This window comes from Saccopteryx leptura, chromosome 3, assembly GCF_036850995.1.
Source record: "Saccopteryx leptura isolate mSacLep1 chromosome 3, mSacLep1_pri_phased_curated, whole genome shotgun sequence".
Taxonomy (NCBI): domain Eukaryota; kingdom Metazoa; phylum Chordata; class Mammalia; order Chiroptera; family Emballonuridae; genus Saccopteryx; species Saccopteryx leptura.
Genome location: NC_089505.1, coordinates 280,198,634 through 280,220,031, shown reverse-complemented (window position 1 = coordinate 280,220,031; position 21,398 = coordinate 280,198,634). Strand labels below are relative to the sequence as shown.

Genomic DNA, 21,398 nt, shown 5'->3' with positions numbered 1-21,398 from the left:
AATCAAGTAAAATGAGAGGAGTACGTGATCTGTTAGAAGAAATAGGTGTAGTAGTTGAAAGTGAGTGGCAGAGGGTGCTTTTTCATGTTAAATCCTATCATTCCATTTACTTTTTAAACTATGACAGTTATCCTTTTAACAAGAAAGGAGAAAGGTCAAGAGATTAGGCTATTGATGAGAGAGGATGCTTGATTTCAAGACTGGAGAAGTGGAGATGAAGAATTCCACAATGTGATCATACAGGGCATGGACGATATGGAGTAGACAGATGATCTTCACTGATCCTTCGATTTCAGCACCCCCCCAATCAACTCTTCTATGTTGTACCTTGAAGACCATAGTATTTATTGTCCCCCTTATAGACAAGTTGCCCCTTATAGACAAAAGTTGTAATATGAAAATTACTCCTAAGGAAGATGTTATCATATTCTTACTGTTCCTGCTCTTGAAGATATAAAGCTGCATAAACAAGGTTGAAGTCCTTGAAAAAATGCTCAAAGTAGAAGGAAGATGATGACACAGATGTTTATAAGGCAAATGACTTAGAAGCATTCTATATATAAGCATGATCAAGAAAGGCACTACATTTACAGCTATTGCCAAAACACGAGTGATACCAGTAAGCCGTAAGAATAAATTTCCATGACAACAAAAATAATGCTCTCAGGTCATCTTCCAGAGAGGGAGCCAAGGGCATTCCACACAGAGATGGCCTACATTAAGAGCTGGAATCCCTTTCGGGCTCTGAAAACAAACCTTGGCTGTCACGGGTATCATCATTCACTCTCCCATTCAGCATCAATGTGTTTGCTCTTTGCCAAGCACCCCAAACATCACTCCTTCCAGTGCCGGGGTTAGACACAGAGCTGGTAGTGCTGTACTCCTCTATGAAAACAAGCTGCTTCAAATGGGGGGGGAAAAATGTGCCCATAAAAGATTTTGGACTGAACTATATAGATGCTTTAAAGACCCATCAAGTTTTTTCTCCCTTTGTCAAAATAATTTCCTATAGAATATGCTTTGCAATTGGAATTATCCAAAGAATACTTTCAAGAGGTAAACAAACAGGTCTTAGTACAGACTATAAGCCAGGCACAGTGGTAGTTACTAAAGAGACAAATACAGAGACACCTTCCAGAACTCACAGTCTAATGACAGACCCAGAAACACGATTAACAAGAGAACACAGCAGTGATTTGAGATAGAGTGTGGTGGGGACCAGCGTCCAGGAGACAATGGGGCTAAATCCTCTGGGACAGATAAACTCTGCAAGGTTTTCACACCCCTACACGTACGACAGATTCCCACAGAGAGGAGTGCATTTTCATTCCGTGCAAGGATGTAGACCATGGCTAAACGACCATCTGTCAGACATGCCGTAGATGGGGGTTCCTCCCAAGTGAGAGGTTAGATTAAGTGTCCTTTAAAGTCCTCCCAACTCTAAAATTGTATCATTCCATGAGATCAGCAAAGGCTAAGACAGTAATAGGAAGCTTCAGAGGAAGGGAAACTTGAACAAAGTCCAAAATGATAGCTAGGATCTAAATAAACAAAAGACAGAGCACCAGGTATTGTGTTGCATTCCTTTTCATTACATGGATGCCAGGTTGCTCTGCAAAACAGCTTACCGGGATTAGAACAAACATCAAGAATTCTGCATCTACTAGAGTACTGGGCAATAGTCAGACTTGTGTATTTTACTGTAAAATAATAGGCAGCAAGCTTTTCTGAATCACGTATTTAAGAAAATCATTTTCACAAAACATTAACAATACTATTTAAAATGCTGACAGGCCTACTGCATTAAACCCTCGGTGATTACACAAATACACTAATGAAATATAAACCATGCCAAAAGATCTGGTATATGTTTACACTGTTATTTGATGAGGAACTTAAAATAGTCGGGCCCTGAAACTGACATAATTTCTCACCAGCTGTAAACAGCACTGTGATTTTCCCCTTAAAGCAATTCTCTTCCCTGTTCTGTCCCCTTTGCTGTCCTATCACCTGTGCTCACTTTTCTGACTCAGGGCGTCCTCACTTTACAGCACCATGACAAACACAGCAGCCTCAAACAGTTAGCCAGGAATATGTTAAAAGGCCAAGAACTTTAACTTCTTTTAAAGGTTCTCCAGTATTCACAGAAATGCATAAGTCTCTGGGCAACAGGTTGTGTCCGGCAAGTTATTAAATTCATCAAAACGTTAATGCTGTTGATACTGCAGGACCCTCAGCTGCATGGCAATGTCTGGGTCAACTGTCCACATATACCACGGTGGTCCCAGAAGATTAAAATGCAGCTGGAAACCTCTTGTTGCCTAGTGACACTACAGCACCCTGCATTGCTCAGTGTTCGTGGTGATGCTGGTATATACAAACCTACTGCACTGCCAGCTGTGTAAAAGTAGAGCTCGCACAATTCTGTGCTGTTCTTAGTCCCTGATTATGATAATAAACATCTACGATACTGGTTTATGTATTTACTATAGTATACTCTTTATCATTATTTTAGAGCAGTGGTCCCCAACCCCCGGGCTGCGGGCCGGTACCAGTCCGTGGGCCATTTGGTACCGGTCCGCAGAGAAAGAATAAATAACTTACATTATTTCCGTTTTATTTATATTTAAGTCTGAATGATGTTTTATTTTTTAAAAATGACCAGATTCCTTCTGTTATATCCAAGACTCACTCTTGACATTTGTCTTGGTCACGTGATACATTTATCCGTCCCACCCTAAAGGCCAGTCCATGAAAATATTTTCTGACATTAAACCGATCCGTGGCCCAAAAAAGATTGGGGACCACTGTTTTAGAGTATATTCTTTCTACTTATAAAAAAAAATGTTTGTTGTAATTCAGTGTGCCACGTTATACATCTCATATACATCTCGTGGTTATGGTGTCTCTTGATTGCATCATTTTCTCTTACAATTGATTTAATCTTGTGTTGTTTGGTAAAGTAACATGCTGTAAAGAGTTGTAGCCTAGGAATAGGCCATACCACACCACACAGCATAGCTGTGCAGTAGCCAAACCATAAAGGTTTGTGTAAACGCATTCTACGATGTTCACATAACAAGGAAACATCTTAACGACAAATTTCTCAGAACGTATTCCCATTGCAAAGTGGCGCATGACTGTATATTATACCAGCGGCTAGTATTCTGAGCGTTCTCAGATATTAAAATTGTGTTATTTAAGATGGGGAAAAAAAAGGCTGGTCATTGGTGTTCACACACAGGAGATGAAAATTTAGCTAAACAGAAGAGGGAGTGGGGGGGAGGAACGGGAGGAATGTGCTAGGAATGGGATCATGGCAATAGAGGACCAGTCCAGTGGCTACCAGCTTGGGAATAAGAGGCAACTCCAGAACTCCGGTTAAATAGAAATGCTCCTTTTCAGCTCCAGTATCAGTACCAGTTATTGAGAAACTACTGGTTCAAGTCCTAACTTACCCTTTTTTCTGAGAGGTTCAGAGTAAGCAAGTGCAAGGTCCTGGTACGGGATGACTTCCAGTCCACAGGCATTACGTTTCCGTAGTTATCTGTCAGGGCGTTCCAAATCCTCAATGAGAAGAAAGCTACAGTCAGTGAAATTTATTAAATAAATATCCAGTTCCAAAGTGAACAAAAATGTCAAAGAGAACAAAAAATGTCAAAGAAAAAAGAAAAAAAAGAAGGCCCACTGTTTCTCAGAAAACTTCAACAAAGTAGAGCCCCTAAATAAGATTATATGAAAATCAGGTAACTGGGCTGACAAGAAGTCCAAGCAAGGTGAAGTGAACTGGGAAACTCTCCCAGGCAGAGAACTGCCACTTCCCACTGGTACCACGTGCCAGGCACTATTCTAAACAACTTACACGGTAACTAAGGTAATTCTTAGAAACCGTATTATGAGAACCCATTGTGATCCTCCTCTTACAGACAAGAAAACAAAAGCACAGGGTAGGTAAGTAATGTTTCCAGAGTCAATGTGGTAGTGTTTTACACTTAATTTTCTTCTACAACTTCCAAACAGACAGACCATTTCATAGAGTGAATTAGCTCTCTAACCAAAGGCTTGTTATCCTTTTTGGAAAAGGGATTCCATTGTAATGTGAGATCAGGGTTTAATATCTAATTTGTAACATAATAGACCGAAGACTAAAACTGATGAAAGGGGAAAGAAAGGGAGTTCCCGCTATAATGCACACAGGTTCATCCAATGCAGTTATCCCACCATAGTACCAAGCAGCGTTCCGGGGAGGCAAACAAAGCACCTGACTGAAATTCAGGCAACACTGGCTCTGGTCTCCATTCTTCCTCAAACAACGAGACTTTGGCCATATCCTTTAACCTCTCTATGTATTAGCCTCCCTCCTATAAAATGAGAGGCTTGGACAAGAAACACTGAAATTCCTTCTAGCTCTCTTACTCTAAGCATTAACTTAAATGAGTTGTACTGGAGTGGCGTCAGAGAAATGGCGCCGTAAGGAGTGATACAGATAAATCTCCCCCAAAATTCAACAAGATCTTCAACCAGAGACAGAAAAATCTATCCTTGGAGCCTCCAGAAGTTCCACACTAAATGCAAAGGCAGAGGCAGCAGCAACCCCATAGCTGGATCATCAGGAACTTTCAGCCACGAATACTATACCCATCAAAGCTATCCTTCAAATATGAAGAGAAATAAAGACACTCACAGATACAGAAAAGATGAGGGAATTTATCATCAGAAAACCCCACTCCAGGAATTACTAAAGGGGGTTTTCCAACCAGATAAAAAGAATAAAACAAAACAAAACCACAAGTAAAAGCTCAACCAAAAACACAATAAAACCAAATTTAAACTGTGACAACAACAAAAAAAGGGGGGGGGAGGACGGAGATTAACAGTAGCAAAGGACGATGGAGTGCAAAAGTACTCACAAGATAGTGCACTACAATGAACAGGGTAGGAACCCTTTTCATTACTTAATGGTAACCACCATTGAAAAAACCACCACAGAAGCACATGAGATAAAAAAGATAGCAACAGAGGAAAGATGTATGGAATACAAACAAACAAAAACAAAAGATAGAAAAACAAAAGAGAAGGATCAAACAAGACACAAAACTAACAGAAAGCAAGGTATAAAATGGCAATAGGGAACTCACAAGTGTCAATAATTATACTAAATGTAAATGGATTAAACTCACCAATAAAAAGGCACAGAGTAGCAGAATGGGTTAAAAAAGAAAATCCAACTGTATGCTGCCTACAAGAAACTCATCTAAGCAACAAGAATAAAAACAAATTCAAAGTGAAAGGCTGGAAAACAATACTCCAAGCAAATAACATCCAAAAAAAAGCAGGCATAGCAATACTCATATCTGATAATGCTGACTACAAGACAGCAAAGTACTCAGAGACAAACATGGTCATTTCATAATGATTAAGGGGTCGCCAAATCAAGAAGACATAACAATTCTTAATATATATACACCAAACCAAGGAGCACCAAAATATATAAGACAGCTACTTATTGACCTTAAACAAAAACTGACAAAAATACAATCATACTTGGAGACCTCAATACACCGCTGACAGCTCTAGATCAGTCATCCAAAGAGAGAATCAATAAAGATATATTGGCCTTAAACAAAACACTAGAGCACCTGGACATGATAGACATCTGCAGGACATTTCATCCCAAAGTGACAGAGTATACATTTTTCTCCAGTGTACATGGATCATTCTCAAGAATTGACCATATATTAGGCCACAAAAACAACATCAGCAAATTAGAAAAAATCAAAGTTGTACCAAGCATATTTTCTGATCACAAGCCTTGAAACTAGAATTCAACTGCAAAAAAAGAGGGAAAAAACCCACAAAAATGTGGAAACTAAACAACATACTTTTAAAAAATGAATGGGTCAAAGAAGAAATAAGTGCAGAGATCAAAAGATATATACAGACAAATGAAAATGACAATTCGACATATCAGAATCTATGAGATGCAGCAAAAGCAGTGATAAGAGGGAAGTTCATATCACTTCAGGCATATATGAACAAACAAGAGAGAGCCCAAGTGAACCACTTAACTTCACACCTTAAGGAACTGGAAAAAGAAGAACAAAGACAACCCAAAACCAGCTGAAGGAAGGAGATAATAAAAATCAGAGCAGAAATAAATGAAATAGAGAACAGAAAAACTATAGAAAAAATCAATAAAACAAGGAGCTGGTTCTTTGAAAAGATCAACAAAATTGACAAACCCTTGGCAAGACTCACCAAGGAAAAAAGACACAGGACTCAAATAAATAAAATCCAAAATGAAAGAGGAGAAATCACCACAGACATCATAGATATACAAAGAATTATTGTAGAATACTATGAAAAACTTTATGCCACTAAATTCAACAATCTAGAAGAAATGGATAAATTCCTAGAACAATACAACCTTCCTAGACTGAGTCAAGAAGAAGCAGAAAGCCTAAACAAACCAATTAGTAGGGAAGAAATAGAAAAAACTATTAAAAACCTCCCCAAAAATAAAAGTCCAGGCCCAGACGGTTATACTAGCGAATTCTATCAAACATTCAAAGAAGACTTGGTTCCTATTCTACTCAAAGTCTTCCAAAAAATTGAAGAAGAAGCAATACTTCCAAACACATTTTATGAGGCCAATATAACCCTCATACCGAAACCGGGCAAGGACAGCACAAAAAAAGAAAACTACAGACCAATATCTCTAATGAATACAGATGCTAAAATACTAAACAAAATACTGGCAAATCGAATACAACAACATATTAAAAAAATAATACATCATGATCAAGTGGGATTCATCCCAGAATCTCAAGGATGGTTCAACATACGTAAAACGGTTAACAAAATACACCATATCAATAAAACAAAGAACAAAAACCACATGATCTTATCAATAGATGCAGAAAAGGCATTCGATAAAATACAACACAATTTTATGTTTAAGACTCTCAACAAAATGGGTATAGAAGGAAAATATCTCAACATGATAAAGGCCATATATGATAAACCATCAGCTAACATCATATTAAATGGCACAAAACTAAAGGCTTTCCCCCTTAAATCAGGAACAAGACAGGGTTATCCACTCTCTCCACTATTATTTAATGTGGTGCTAGAGGTTCTAGCCAGAGCAATCAGACAAGACAAAGAAATAAAAGGCATCCATATCGGAAAAGAAGAAGTAAAGGTTATCACTTTTTGCAGATGATATGATCCTATACATCGAAACCCCCAAAGAATCTACAAAAAGACTACTAGAAACAATAAGCCAATACAGTAAGGTCGCAGGATATAAAATTAACATACAAAAGTCCATAGCCTTTCTATATGCCAACAATGAAACATTTGAGAACGAACTCAAAAAAATAATCCCCTTCACGATTGCAACAAAAAAAATAAAATACCTAGGAATAAACATAACAAAAATTGTAAAGGACTTATATAATGAAAACTACAAACCATTGTTAAGGGAAATCGAAAAAGATACAATGAGATGGAAGAATATTCCTTGCTCTTGGATAGGAAGAATAAATATAATCAAGATGGCCATATTACCCAAAGCAATATACAAATTTAATGCAATTCCCATCAAAATTCCTATGACATTTTTTAAAGAAATGGAACAAAAAATCATCAGATTTATATGGAACTATAAAAAACCCCAAGTAGCCAAAGCAATCCTAAAGAAAAAGAACGAAGCTGGGGGCATTACAATACCTAACTTCAAACTATATTATAGGGCCACGACAATCAAAACAGCATGGTATTGGCAGAAAAAAAGACATTCAGACCAATGGAACAGAATAGAAAGTCCAGAAATAAAACCACATATATATGGTCAAATAATTTTTGATAAACGGGCCAACAACACACAATGGAGAAAAGAAAACCTCTTCAACAAATGGTGCTGGGAAAACTGGAAAGCTACATGCAAAAGAATGAAACTCGACTACAGTTTGTCCCCTTGTACTAAAATTAATTCAAAATGGATCAATGACCTAAATATAAGACCTGGAACAATAAAGTACATAGAAGAAGACATAAGTTCTAAACTCATGGACCTTGGTTTTAAAGAGCATTTTATGAATTTGACTCCAAAGGCAAGGGAAGTGAAGGCAAAAATAAATGAATGGGACTACATCAGACTAAGAAGTTTCTGCTCAGCAAGAGAAACTGACAACAAAATAGACAGCCAACTAAATGGGAAATGATATTTTCAAACAACAGCTCAGATAAGGGCCTAATATCCAAAATATACAAAGAACTCCTAAAACTCAACAACAAACAATCCAATAAAAAAATGGGAAAAGGACATGAACAGACACTTCTCTCAGGAAGAAATACAAATGGCCAACAGATATATGAAAAGATGCTCATCTTCATTAGTTATTAGAGAAATGCAAATCAAAACTGCAATGAGATACCACCTCACACCTGTTAGATTAGCTATTATCAACAAGACAGGTAATAGCAAATGTTGGAGAGGCTGTGGAGAAAAAGGAAACCTCATTCACTGTTGGTGGGAATGTAAAGTAGTACAACCATTATGGAAGAAAGTATAGTGGTTCCTCAAAAAACTGAAAATAGAACTACCTTATGACCAGCAATCCCTCTACTGGGGATATACCCCAAAAACTCAGAAACATTGATACGTAAAGATACATGCAGCCCCATGTTCATTGCAGCATTGTTCATAGTGGCCAAGACATGGAAACAACCAAAAAGCCCCTCAATAGAAGACTGGATAACTGGATAAAGAAGATGTGGCACATATACACTATGGAATACTACTTAGCCATAAGAAATGATGACATCGGATCATTTACAACAAAATGGTGGGATCTTGATAACATTATACGAAGTGAAATAAGTAAATCAGAAAAAACTAAGAACTGCATTATTCCATACATAGGTGGGACATAAAAACGAGACTAAGAGACATTGATAAGAGTGTGGTGGTTGGGGGGGGGGGGCACAAAGAAAACTAGATAGAAGTGACGGAGGACAAACTGACTTTGGGTGATGGGTATGCAACATAATTGATTGACAAGATAACCTGGACATGTTTTCTTTGAACATATGTACCCTGATTGATTGATGTCACCCTAGTAAAATTAAATAAATAAATAAATAAATAAATAAATAAATAAATAAATAAATAAAAAGGAGTTGTGCTGAGGAAAGTCCCAAAGCACACCAGATAAGGACAGCAAACTCCAATTTCACGACTGAAATGCAGGTTTTGGCACAAAGGTATCAAATAAAACCATTACAATAAAACATACATTGTATAAATGACATGAAATTTAACTGAAGTAAGTATAGGTAAATGCAACACATATAAGCTACTTAACAGCTAGACCTAGCCACCTATGTGTCATGAAGAAAAAACACCTTCAAACTTAATAACAGGCACCTAAAGGTGAATAAGCCATTACACAATTAGGTGGGGTTTATTCACAAGTTTCTGAGCCATTAGGATACAAAAGCAAGACCCTAAGGATGTAGAAACAAGAATGCAAGCTTCAAAATAAAAAGCAACATAGTTGATGGCATGCACTGGAATTTGGTGCTAAAGAGATGAAGCAATGGGGCTACAACTGCCAAAAAAATAAAATCCCAACATCATGTCTGGCTTTGGAATGCACATTAGCCTCAGTGAACATGTAAACCCAAAGACTCGTTTACCCAACAAATCTCCTAAAGGGCATGGTTCATTCCTATCTTCCTCTCTGTTGGAATCATCTCCTCTAATGCCAATGTGCTCGGATTGGAAGCAAACCTTCTGGACTGTTAAATTTGCCGGGTTTCAGGCTCACTCCTCCCTGGGTAAAAGATTTTCAAATACTGAATACCTAACCCAGGTCAGGAACTCCAGTAGGATATTCTAGTAGGTGAGGACAGCCCAGAGTTTTGGGGACTGCTTGTTTACCCCTTCTTCCATGAGGCTGTAATAAAAGGACAAGTGGAGTGGAATACTCCACCTAGAAAAAGTTGACTGTGACTGAATTTGATCTGTCAAGAAAGGGAAGGACAACCAGCAGACCTCTATCTTCACCAGGGTCAGCACAATTGTAGTTGGAAGGAAGTAGGGCCCACTGAAGTGAGAGAGTTCTAGAATTCTCTAGTCAAGACATGAATTGCCTTCACCCTTATCATAAAGTATTACAAGCAATCATAAACAGCTGGCAAGACAGCTCTTTCCCAAGGTCAAAGTCCTGCCAATATTGAATCCTACAAGAGACCCTTCTAAACTAAAAACTTAGCAGATAAGTAAAAACCCTGTATTTAATTGAAACAAAAACTGGGACTCAAAGAAGTTAAATAAATTGCCCAAAGGCAAGACAATATTTGAATGAAAGAATTCTCAACTCTCTCTGGTGAAAGGAGCACTTAACGGGCTCTAAGATACAATGGAAAGCAGATTTATGCAACAGAAAGATATTGAAAATGGTGACCAGTCCCAGCCCTAAAAAGAAAGCAAGATTTCTAATGCGCTCCCATATCAAGCCACAAGCATTACCAACATACCATCGACTAAAAACCATTTTCAAGAGTAACAAGTTTTTTCTTAAGTTTTACATCAACTTAAGATTTAGGCAAAGGCTAAAAATATACAACTTGCCACACAGTACAAGTGAAGCAAAACTATGAAACTTTTATTTGTGTACAAACCACTAATCTGTTTTAAGACGTTACTCATAATAAACATAACTTTAAAATCTAGAATATGTCCTGAGTCTAGTGATTCAGAGTAGATAAATATACGTGTATGTATGTATGTATGTATGTATGTGTATATAAAATATATACACATACATAATACTACCTTTTTGGGGGGAATACAATTTCAAAAATGTCATATATTGCCACTGAGTGTATGCATATCTGTGTATAAAATCCAATCATAAATTCTTCCCTCTACATCTGAACACTGTACAGAGGTACCAATTAAAAGATACACTCTCCAAGCATAGCTGAGCCCAAACCACTATCAAGCCATGTTTACGGGCACCCCTTCCAACCCCCTTTTCTCAAGCTTCCTACCTTATTCCTGATAATTCTGCTTCACGAGGAAAGGAGACTATCAACCTAGAAGCCCCTTTCTAGGCCCATGGATCTTTCTCTATCTTATGTGAATTCTTCCCTAAATTCTAATCTCTCCATGCCACCAATGTTCTGAAAAGTCACGTCCTCAGTATTTACTCCATTAATTTCACCTGCAGCCTCTCCAGGGGTACCTCTCCCCTGACATTTCAATATGCTGAAATTTTTTCACTCTCACCATTTTTTAACCACTTTTTGGTACATCATACCACCATGGTACATAATCATTTAACCAAATTATAACTGGGATTCAAAGTGGTTAAATAAAGTGACCCTAGGAACTCTATACCTCCTCTCTCGGACTCCCATAAATCCCTGTGAATTCCCTATCACTGCACTTAGAGAATTCTGTAATAACTACCTGTTTATGTACTGGTCTCCCTACCAGACTGGAAGATTCCAGCTATTAATAACCAAGGCGCTTTTTTTTTTTTTTTTGTCTTTAAGGAGGCCTGCACCGTACCTGGGCTCTCAGGTGAACCCAATAAATTCCTGTGGCATAAATGCTGCTTCACCACTGGTCCCTTTGCATGTGCCCTCTCTTCACCTGTCAAGCAAACTCCCACTCACCCATCAGTATCGTTTTTCACATCTTTCCCTATGAAGTCTTTCCTGACTCTTCCCAGCCACACACACCCTTTTAAATCTCCTGAATTTTACAATCTATCCATTACAGCATTTCTCACCTCTAGACAAATATTTGTTCACAAATCTAGCCCCCATTCGAGGTTGTGCCCTAATTGCGAGGGGCGTTCATCCTTGGATTCCCAGTACGAAGCAGCACCTGGCACTTAACAGATACTTAATAAATGCAAGCTGAATGAATAAATGAGTGAATAAACTACACCTGTACCAGAGGAGGAACTGCCTCTCACTACGAGCTCTACAAGTAGATTCCCTCTAAAGCAAACCAGGGTAGGTTTCAAGGCAGGAGGAAGAGGAGAGGGGCAGTGGCGGGGGTTAAAGCGTGGGAGCAACGGAGCAGGGGCCGAAACCCCCAGGGAGGGAGACTAGCGGGCAGGGAGGGGCGGGGACTCCGGAGCGAACGGAGACGGAAGGAGGGCGCAGGGAGGAGCCTGCGGCCGGGTCAGTCCGAGTCTGCGGACCGCGAGCCGGCCCACAGGGCGAGGGGCAGGGGAGGCTCCCGCCCGCCCCGGACCGGGCCCGCACTCACTCGTCCCCCTGCAGGAGGCTGCCCTCGGTGATGGGCCGCACGGCCGCCCGCGGGGGCTCGGCGCTCGGACCCGAGGGGCGGAAACACAGGCTCAGCTTCTCCTGCAAGCTGCAGGCTAGCGCCGGAAAGCCGTCGCCCGCCCCGCCCGGCCCTGCCCCGGCCTCGGGGCTCGCGTTACAGTTCTCCTGGTCCTGCAGGCTCCGGGCCGGCTCCTGGAACTCATAGAAATCCTGCCAGTCCCCGTCCGCCGCCATCGCCGCGGGTGCCGCCGCGCGCCCCGCCCCGCTCCGTCCTCGGGCTCCGCCCTCGGAGCCCCGCCCCGGCTGAGGCCCCGCCCCCCGGGTCCGTCCCGGGCCGCTCAGCCTCCGGTGTCCCCTTTTCCTGAATCTTCATAGAATGGACCGTGGGTTCCCGTTAAAAAGAAAACCTTAACTGCGTTGAGACACCTCCTGCAATCTCTTATGATTCAAGAATAGTTTCCCTCTTCGCTTTTCTTAGCAGGAACCTGGCCTAAATGTAGCTAAAATAAAGAGCTTCTTGAAACTTTCTACCTAATGTCAGGTTCTGCACGAAGTCACTTCCCCAGGGTAACCTGCTCTTGAAACTTTCCAACCAGAATAACAGCCAGAATTAGTTGGAAACGCTTTAGTGATATCGAAATTCATTCCACAAATACCTGAGGTCTCCCACGTGCAAAGCTCGTGCTTAGACTTTCTGGAACATACAAAAATGAATATGTAAGTTAATATTTGCAAAGCATTTAGAACCGTGCCTGACAGTAAGTACCATATCAGTACATTATATAAGCAATAGATAGCTGCTCCTTACAAGGGGCTTACAATGTGATTGTAGTGGTAAGACCAAGGGAAATCAGGCGCTGGCGGGCTAGCCCAGTTGGTTAGAGCTTCATCCCACAATGCCAAGGCTGCAAGTTTGATCCTTGTCAGGGCACATACAAGAATCAAGCAATGAATGCATAAATAAGTGGAACAACAAATCAATATTTCTCTCTCTCTCTCTCCTCTCTCTAAAATCACTGGAAAGTTGGTACTAACCTTGATTGACCACGCTGATATTGTTGTGCACGAGCAACACTGAGTTTGAGACCTCTATCACAAGGGGTCCTTGTATATATTTCAAAATTGTTGTCTCCCAGAACCTACCCATCATCCTCATCCTTCATTTTGAATTCTTTCTCTCTTTACTAACCAAAATCCTTCAGATCTAACAAGGTCTGAAAACTAATCTATAGTTTATAGAAAGCAGATGTGATGGTGTGGGGCAGGAGAATTAACCGCAGAAGGACACGAAGAAAAGTTCTGAAGAGATGTTATGGAAATACTCTAACTTGATTATGTCAGTGACTACGTAGGTATATGGATTTATCAAACAATAAGCTTAAAACAAGTGCATTATATTGCATGCAAATTATAACTCAATAAAATTCTTTTTTAAAAAGTGTGAACTTACTGTCAAAAAAATGGAAACAACCCATGTCTATCACCAGATAAACTGATAAGCAAAATGTGCCACAGACATACAATGGGATATTATTCAGCCCTAAAGAGAAATGAAATTCTGACACATGCTACAATGTAGATGAAAATTGAAGATACTATGCTATGTGGAGCCAGACACATAAAGACAAATACTGTATATGATTCTAGTTATTTGAGGTCCTTAGAGGTGTCAAAATCATACAGATGGAAAGGAGAATGGTGGTTTCCAGATGCTGGGTGGGGTGTTGGGGAGGGAAATAGGAGTGTTTCATGAATACAGAGTTTCTGTTTGGGATGAGAAAAGAATTCTGCAGATAGGTAGTAGTGCGGTTGCACATAATGTGAATGTACTCAATGCCATGGTACACTTGAAAATTGTTAAAACAGTAATTTTTAAGCAATGTGTATTTAACCACAATTTTTCTAAACAAGTACGACTTTAATGAATCATTAGAACTGACCTGTAGAGATGCGCCCTGCTTATTTACTACCATCTGATCTCCTGAAAAGTACAATAGATTCAAATTAGACATTTAAAATTAGTTCATATGCTGTAGGTAGTAATTGTTGATGCATTAATGTGTTAGTTATCTCTCTTATTTTACTATATCTTATACCATAATCATACAAATTAACTAGACAGTAATAAAAGATTTAATATAATAGACTGTGGCCATTTGAAGACTTGAGCTTAAGGGTCTAATATTGAGGAGAAGAAATTCAATAGAGATGGGAAATCTCTAGCCCATACAGGGGAAAAAAGATGAATAAAAGAGATGAAGAAAACAGTAAGTCTACTTCTCCTTGAATTGGGGGAGGAATGAGTTAAAAACTAAGAAAGCTCTATTGAGGCCCTGGCCAGCTGGCTCAGTGGATAGAGCATGAGCTCAGGTTCGATCCCTGTCAGGCAGGGCACACAGGAGAAGTGACCATCTGCTTCTCTCCTCCTCCCTCTCCCCCTTCTCTCTCTCTTCCCCTTCCACAGTCAGTGGCTCAATTGGTTCCAGTGTCACCCTCGGTGCTAAAAATAGCTCAGTTGATTGGAACATCAGCCCCAGATAAGGGTTGCCAGGTGGATCCCAGTCCAGGCACATACAGGTGTCTGCCTCACTATCTCCCCTCCTCTCACTTAATAAATAAATAAATAAATAAATAAATAAATAAATAAATAAATAAATAGAAAGCTATACTGAGCACACAGACAAGCTGTCAGAAGGTGACACGGAGGAAGGCTGAAAGGGCTCATTCAGGGGACCATGTGGCATAAATAGAGGTTCTGTCAGGTGTACAGAAAGAAACACATGCAGATAAGTCAGAGGAGTCTGTCATGGAAGAGAAACCAGGAGGTATGGATCGTATTTGGGTGAGATGAGTGGATTCTGTAAAGGACTGTACTTTTTGTCTGATCCACGTTGCACATTTAATGTTTCTCATATGCATTACATTCTATTTTCTGATATGTTTATTAATATAAACTTCTTACAAGGGTATTCCTCTCAAATTTTCCACAGTCTCAAGAGTATTAGGACTCGAGTACTACAGCCGCCAGCAGCACTGCACAGAATCAGCCAGGCTCCCCCAGTTATGCACTGATGAGGGGGTTGTAAGAACAAATGTTAAAACTGAAGTGTCCTGCTCCTTTCGTACTTTATTTCTTCAGGTCTTTGTTTCTCCTTTGTTTTTCTCCCTCTAAAGTTTTGTTGCCAGAGGTGTTAAAAATTTCTCCTGCGGTCTTTAGAGAAGGAACATTTCATTGTAAATGGGGTTAAATGAGGTGACACTTAAGGGTGGGGATGTCTATTCTACACATATAATGTTTTTGTTTTTTTTCAGAGACAGAGAGAGAGGGATAGACAGGGACAGATAGACAGGAACAGAGAGAGATGAGAAGCATCAATTATCAGTTTTTCGTTGTGACACCTTAGTTGTTCATTGCTTGCTTTCTCATATGTGCCTTGACTGTGGGCCTTCAGTCAACCAAGTAACCCCTTCCTCGAGCCAGCGACCTTGGGTCCAAGCTAGTGAGCTTTTTGCTCAAGCCAGATGAGCCCGTGCTCAAGCTGGCGACCTCAGGGTCTCAAACCCGGGTCTTCCATTTCCCAGTCCCACGCTCTATCCACTGCGCCACCGCCTGGTCAGACTACACATATAATATTTTAAAGCTATAAATTTAACAGGGTTTTCCTTTCTGGAAAAGAATGGTCAAAATGTCTTGACATTAAAAGAGCTGCATTATTATTGCTGCATTAAAATAGCCTGATCAAAATATTACAGATCTTGCATGACCAGGCTGTGGCGCAGTGGATAGAGCTTTGGACTGGGATGCAGAAGACCCAGGTTCGAGACCCCGAGCTCGCCAGCTTGAGCGTGGGCTCATCTGGTTTGAGCAAAAGCTCACCCGCTTGGACGTAGGGTCACTGGCTCGAGCAAGGGGTTACTCAGTCTGCTGAAGGCCCATGGTCAAGGCACATATGACAAAGCAATCAATGAACAACTAAGGTGTCGCAATGAAAAACTGATAATTGATGCTTCTCATCTCTCTCCGTTGCTGTCTGTCTGTCACTATCTATCCCTCTCTCTGACTCTCTTTGTCCCTATAAAAAAAAAATTACAGATCTAAATAAATAAACCACAAGTCAGGTATGGGTTGGATTTACAAAAGCAAAACAATGTGGTCTATTAAGATAATTGTCTACTAATTTAAGCAAACACCCACATAATTACTCAATTTTCTGATTGATTTGACCAGGGTAAACACAAAAGCAAGCGAATTATTTCTAATCTGATGTTAGAGGGTCAAAACTATGTGTTTTGGGAATTGGTGTTCCTTTTTTCTTTTTTTTTTTTTAAGAAATATTATTTTTATTCCATGTTGTAGAGAAAGAGTAACTTTGTAACTCTGAGGGACTGACTTGCCCTTTGAAAGACTGGATTAGCATATATCCTGAGTGTCACTAGAATGGGAGTTCTGGCTTGGTCATCCCACCGCTGTGAGCCCGGACCTGCAGGCACTGCTGCTGCCTAAACTCCACCAATCAGGGCCCGGAGAGGGAAGGCCTGCTGAGAGCTGTATCTGCCCAGAGGGCCCGCTAGCCCCAGCCTCAGCCTACTCTTCCTGCTACAGACTGAATTCTGTTCCCCCAAAATACGTCAAAGGCCCAACTCCTAGTACCTCTGAATAGGGCTGAATAAGGTCTATAAAGATGTAATTAAGTTACAATGAGAGAGTTGGGAGGAGGACCCTAATCCAATAGGACTGGTGTCCTAACGAGAGAAACTCCGAGACAGCAGGGGCATGCCCACACAGCGAGGCCACAGGGAAACGGCAGCCATCTGCAAACCAAGGAGGGAGCCTTGAGAAACCAACCCTCGTGACAGACTCCAGAGCTGAGGAAATAAATGTCTGTTGTGATGGCAGCCCTAGCAAAGTAAGCCCCCCCCCCTGAAGCCATCCTAGTGGTTTCCGGGGATCCCCATGGGCACCTCACTTGAGTTCAGAACAGCTGTGATTCTCTCCCTTCTTCTGGCTTCCTTGGCAGCCCTGGGTATTGGTCTCTCCTAGGAATAATAGTAACAGGATGTTCAATGGGTGCCTTACTTCATGAAGAGCAGAACCAGACCTGTTTCTGTCCCCCATTCCTCATCTACAAGAGCGGAAACTAGATATTGTAAAAAAGGGATTAGCAGGGGTCTCAAACTCGCGGCCTGCAGGCCGCATGCGGCCCGCCGAACAATTTTGTGCGGCCCGCAGACTAATCCACGAAGTTCAAAATATTTTGGATAAAATTAAGTAAGCCCGTGGATTAGTCTGCGGGCCGCACAAAATTGTTCGGTGGGCCGCGAGTCTGAAACCCCTGGATTAGAGTCATCAAGATGCAGAGCTGCCAGCCATAATGAGAGGGGTCAAGGTGCTCCCAGCTCATGCCAGAGGAGAGGGTTTCCCAAAAACCAAAGAATGGGTAGTTTGTATGAAGGAAAGCACTGTCTTGTTCTTCCAGCAGGGTGGTTAGAGATGTAGGATCCAGACCCAAAGCCACCATGGGCTCAGAGTGGAACACCATGAGAGAGTTCCTGGGAGAGCCTGATGCACAGTCCTGGAGCTTGGGGCTTCTGTGAACTTATAAACCGGGGTTTCCTCTAGCCTGGAGCATTCTGGAGGTGGGGGCTGGAGGTGCTGCCCATGATGACAGAGCCAAGAGAGAGACGCACAGGAGGGAGCAGCCCACACTCACACCATTTGTTGGAAAAGGGTTATGATTTTTTTCCTAGGGCCCAAGTGGACACCCCAGAGGTCATCTTGACTCAGGTCATCTTGAAAAGAGTCCCACCAAAATATGTTAGCAGGATTGATGAGGAGACTTCAGCCTAGAAGGAAGAAGGCTATAGAGCACGACGGTGTGTGATGCAGACAGAGTGAAAGAGCAAGCCAGCCCCTTCCCCTGCTGGTCTCAGCTCAGCCCTGAGTGGGGGACGGGAGACATTTTGACATGACTGTAAGACGAAAGTTGTTATTTACATCGAGTCAGACTTCTTTAGACCAGAAAATGAGATTTTTCTGATTTCTGAAAGAGACTGAAAACCCACAGAATCTGTACAAGATGCCAGCCTGAAGTAAGAGGAGAAACGGGGCAGAGGGTGTTTAAAGTAAAAAGAGAGACTTTTCCTTATTGTACTCCACCCAACTCAACCCATTCAATATTTCAGCACCATGATACTCAACAACTTCAGCTCTAACCACCTGAGACAGACAGCATGCCAGCCTCCATTCTCATCTCTCCTACCTGGTTCCCACTCCCTGCCACCCATACACAAAGCCCTCCCATTTTCTTTCACCCACAATAAACATGTCCCAATAAATATCAATTTATGCATCTATGAATGCGTAAGGAATTTGCTGGTCCAATACAATCAAACTCAACCTCAACTGAGATCATCTGGCATCCCTACAGCGGTAATTAATCTACATCTAAGCCACCAAATAAAGACAATACCAAGTAGAAATAGGTATGTAAGTGCAGATGAGGACCATGTGAATAGGAAGTCCTCCAAAATTCCAGGCGGTAGACAGGATGCAATGCAGTTGATTAAGTGGGCCACGGATTAAGGGAAAACCCATCAAATCTTGGTCTGTGGAGGCTCCAATGTCTCTAACATTTTTCCCGATGGTGGTTCTAAATCTTTCCACAGTGAAGGCACCAGAGCTCGAGGTCCTTGCTGGTGTTATGACTGAGTACAACCTGGTGGTGGTTGAAGTAGGTGGTGTTCGGAAAAGTGTCCTGACAACCCAGCTAATCCAGAACCACTCTGTAGATAAATATGATCCCACCATAGAGAATTCTACTGAAAACTGGTGGTTACAGATGGTGAAATCTGCCTGTTGGACATACTGGATTCAGCTGGACAAGAGGAGTACAATGCCATGAGAGTCGATATATAAGGACAGGTGAATCCTTCTTCTGTGTATTTGCCGTCAATAATAGCGAGTCATTTGCAGATGTTAACCTTCTACAGAGAACAGAGTAAGCAAGTAAAGAATGCTATGATGCTAGTAGGAAATAAGTGTGATTTGCCAACAAGGGCAGTTGGCACAAAACAAGCCCACAAACTGGCCAAGAGTAATGGGATTCCACTCACTGAAATGTCAGCCAAGACCAGACAGGGTGTTGAAGATGCCTTTTACAGTGTGTCCGTAAAGTCATGGTGCACTTTTGACCGGTCACAGGAAAGCAACAAGACGATAGAAATGTGAAATCTGCACCAAAGAAAAGGAAAACTCTCCCAGTTTCATACCTATTCAGTGCAGTTTGATGTGGGCTCGTGCACAGATTTTTTAGGGCTCCTTAGGTAGCTATCCCGTACAGCCTCTACAGACTCATCACTGACTGATGGCCTACCAGAACAGGGTTTCTCCACCAAACCGCCGGTTTCCTTCAATTGCTTATCCCACCAAGTTATTCCTATGTGGTGGCGCTTCGTTATAAACGCACCAATATTCACGTTGCACTTTGGTCACAGATTCGTATTCAGCGAGCCACAGAACACACTAAACTTTCCTCTGTACCATCCACATCTCGACTGGCATGGCCGTGGGCTGCTCTGCTGTATACACAGTGTTACATCATCATCTGCGCATGCGCACATACTGCCACATCATCCTACAGAAACTGGGAGGGTTTTCCTTTTATTTGGTGCAGATTTCACATTTCTATCGTCTTTTGTTGCTTTCCTGTGACTGGTCAAAAGTGCACTGTGACTTTACGGACACACTGTATATACAAGTACAAAAATACGTCGGTACTGAATGAAAAACTCTACAGCAGTGATGATGGGACTCGAGGCTGCATGGGATTGCCTTGCATGGTGATGTAACAAGATACTTGTAAAAGTTCAAGCATCAGGAAAGAGCCATTATCAAGCCAAACTGACACCCTCAAACCTGACTTCCCAGGAGAAGGATTCCTGTTGTCATTTTCAGTCTCCCAAAGAAGCTCCTGCTACTTCCCAGGCTCTCGGTACACCAGTAGAGTATTCTCTGGTAGAGAAGTTCTCAGAATAATGACCTCCTCACTTGGTTGTCTGACCAGAGAAATGAACCTCTCTTGTCAATCCCCAGGATTTTTCCACCCTGTATTCTCCTGCAACACACCCAAACATACCTCCCTCCACCCCCAGTTTGTCATCTGAAAAGCAATTCATGCTCTGAAACAGAGAACCAAACTGTAGTCATGAGATTCTATAGAAAACAATCCTTGAGCTTTAAAGTAGCAACTGCTGGTGATGTTTTTCAACTGTTGAAATTGGAACTATGTTGGTTTTTGGAGAAATGTCAAAGTATTGTTTTGCTGAGATTTAAAAAAAAACAAACACCAAATCTGTGGTCCCATCATAAAAGAATGATGGGTGGAGGATATTCAGTACTGGAAATCGAGACTGAAGACACCAGTTCTGTGGGGTAAAGGAAGTCTGAGAGAAAGTGCAGTTCAGGCGAAGGTGACGAGGTTAGCTCTTGCTGTGAGGGGCTGTGATTCGGGTCAGCGCGTGCATCCATCAGTCCTCCCTCAAAGTTTACCGCTTTGGTATTTGATAAGTAAGGGTCATTTCTTCTTTGCTGAATATTTGGCTTGATGCTAATATATCATCATTCTACATGTCAAAACATTTTTTAATTATTCGTTTCCTCTGCTTTGTTATTTCAGTTTGCTTTGTCACAAGCCTCAACTCTCCAGCCCTGTGGACACACTCATGAAAAATGTTAATAGAAAGGGGAAAAGAACAGGTCAGAAGATTCTAAAGCCTCTTGCTCCTGATGAAATGTCATTCCTTCATTCAGTAACATCTTTCACTAATGGGATAAAAACAACCAAAACTTAAGAAGCAGCAGAGACTATTTCCTCTGACATTAGCACCTGAGAAATGTTTTAGTTACAGAGAACTGAAAAATGTCTCTCCAATTCTCCCAGTAAAATACATAGAGAAACAATAGCACATGAAAAGATTTTTGTATCCAAAGGAGAGATTATAATAAGCCTTTATTATTATGGGTAATGTCCTACCTATGAGCGATTTATAAAGGGGAACATGTTTCTATTAATTGTTTTTGA

General features: G+C 41.2%; 1 protein-coding gene and 1 pseudogene across 2 annotated transcripts in view; one reads left to right on the top strand and one right to left on the bottom strand.

Moving 5' to 3' along the window:
• FEZ2 (fasciculation and elongation protein zeta 2) overlaps positions 1–12,581 on the bottom strand; it is a 44,031-nt gene extending 31,450 nt beyond the window's left edge. For both annotated transcript variants that reach the window (XM_066378519.1, XM_066378520.1), the window contains exons 1-2: positions 12,299–12,581; positions 3,459–3,567 (exon numbers count right to left, since the gene is read on the bottom strand). In XM_066378519.1, coding sequence (XP_066234616.1) covers positions 3,459–3,567; positions 12,299–12,552 — 363 coding nt within the window. In that variant the 5' untranslated portion in view covers positions 12,553–12,581. The remainder of the gene's footprint in view (positions 1–3,458; positions 3,568–12,298) is intronic.
• Positions 12,582–19,019: 6,438 nt separating this feature from the next.
• LOC136397944 (GTPase NRas-like) lies at positions 19,020–20,166 on the top strand (annotated as a pseudogene).
• Positions 20,167–21,398: the final 1,232 nt, after the last annotated feature.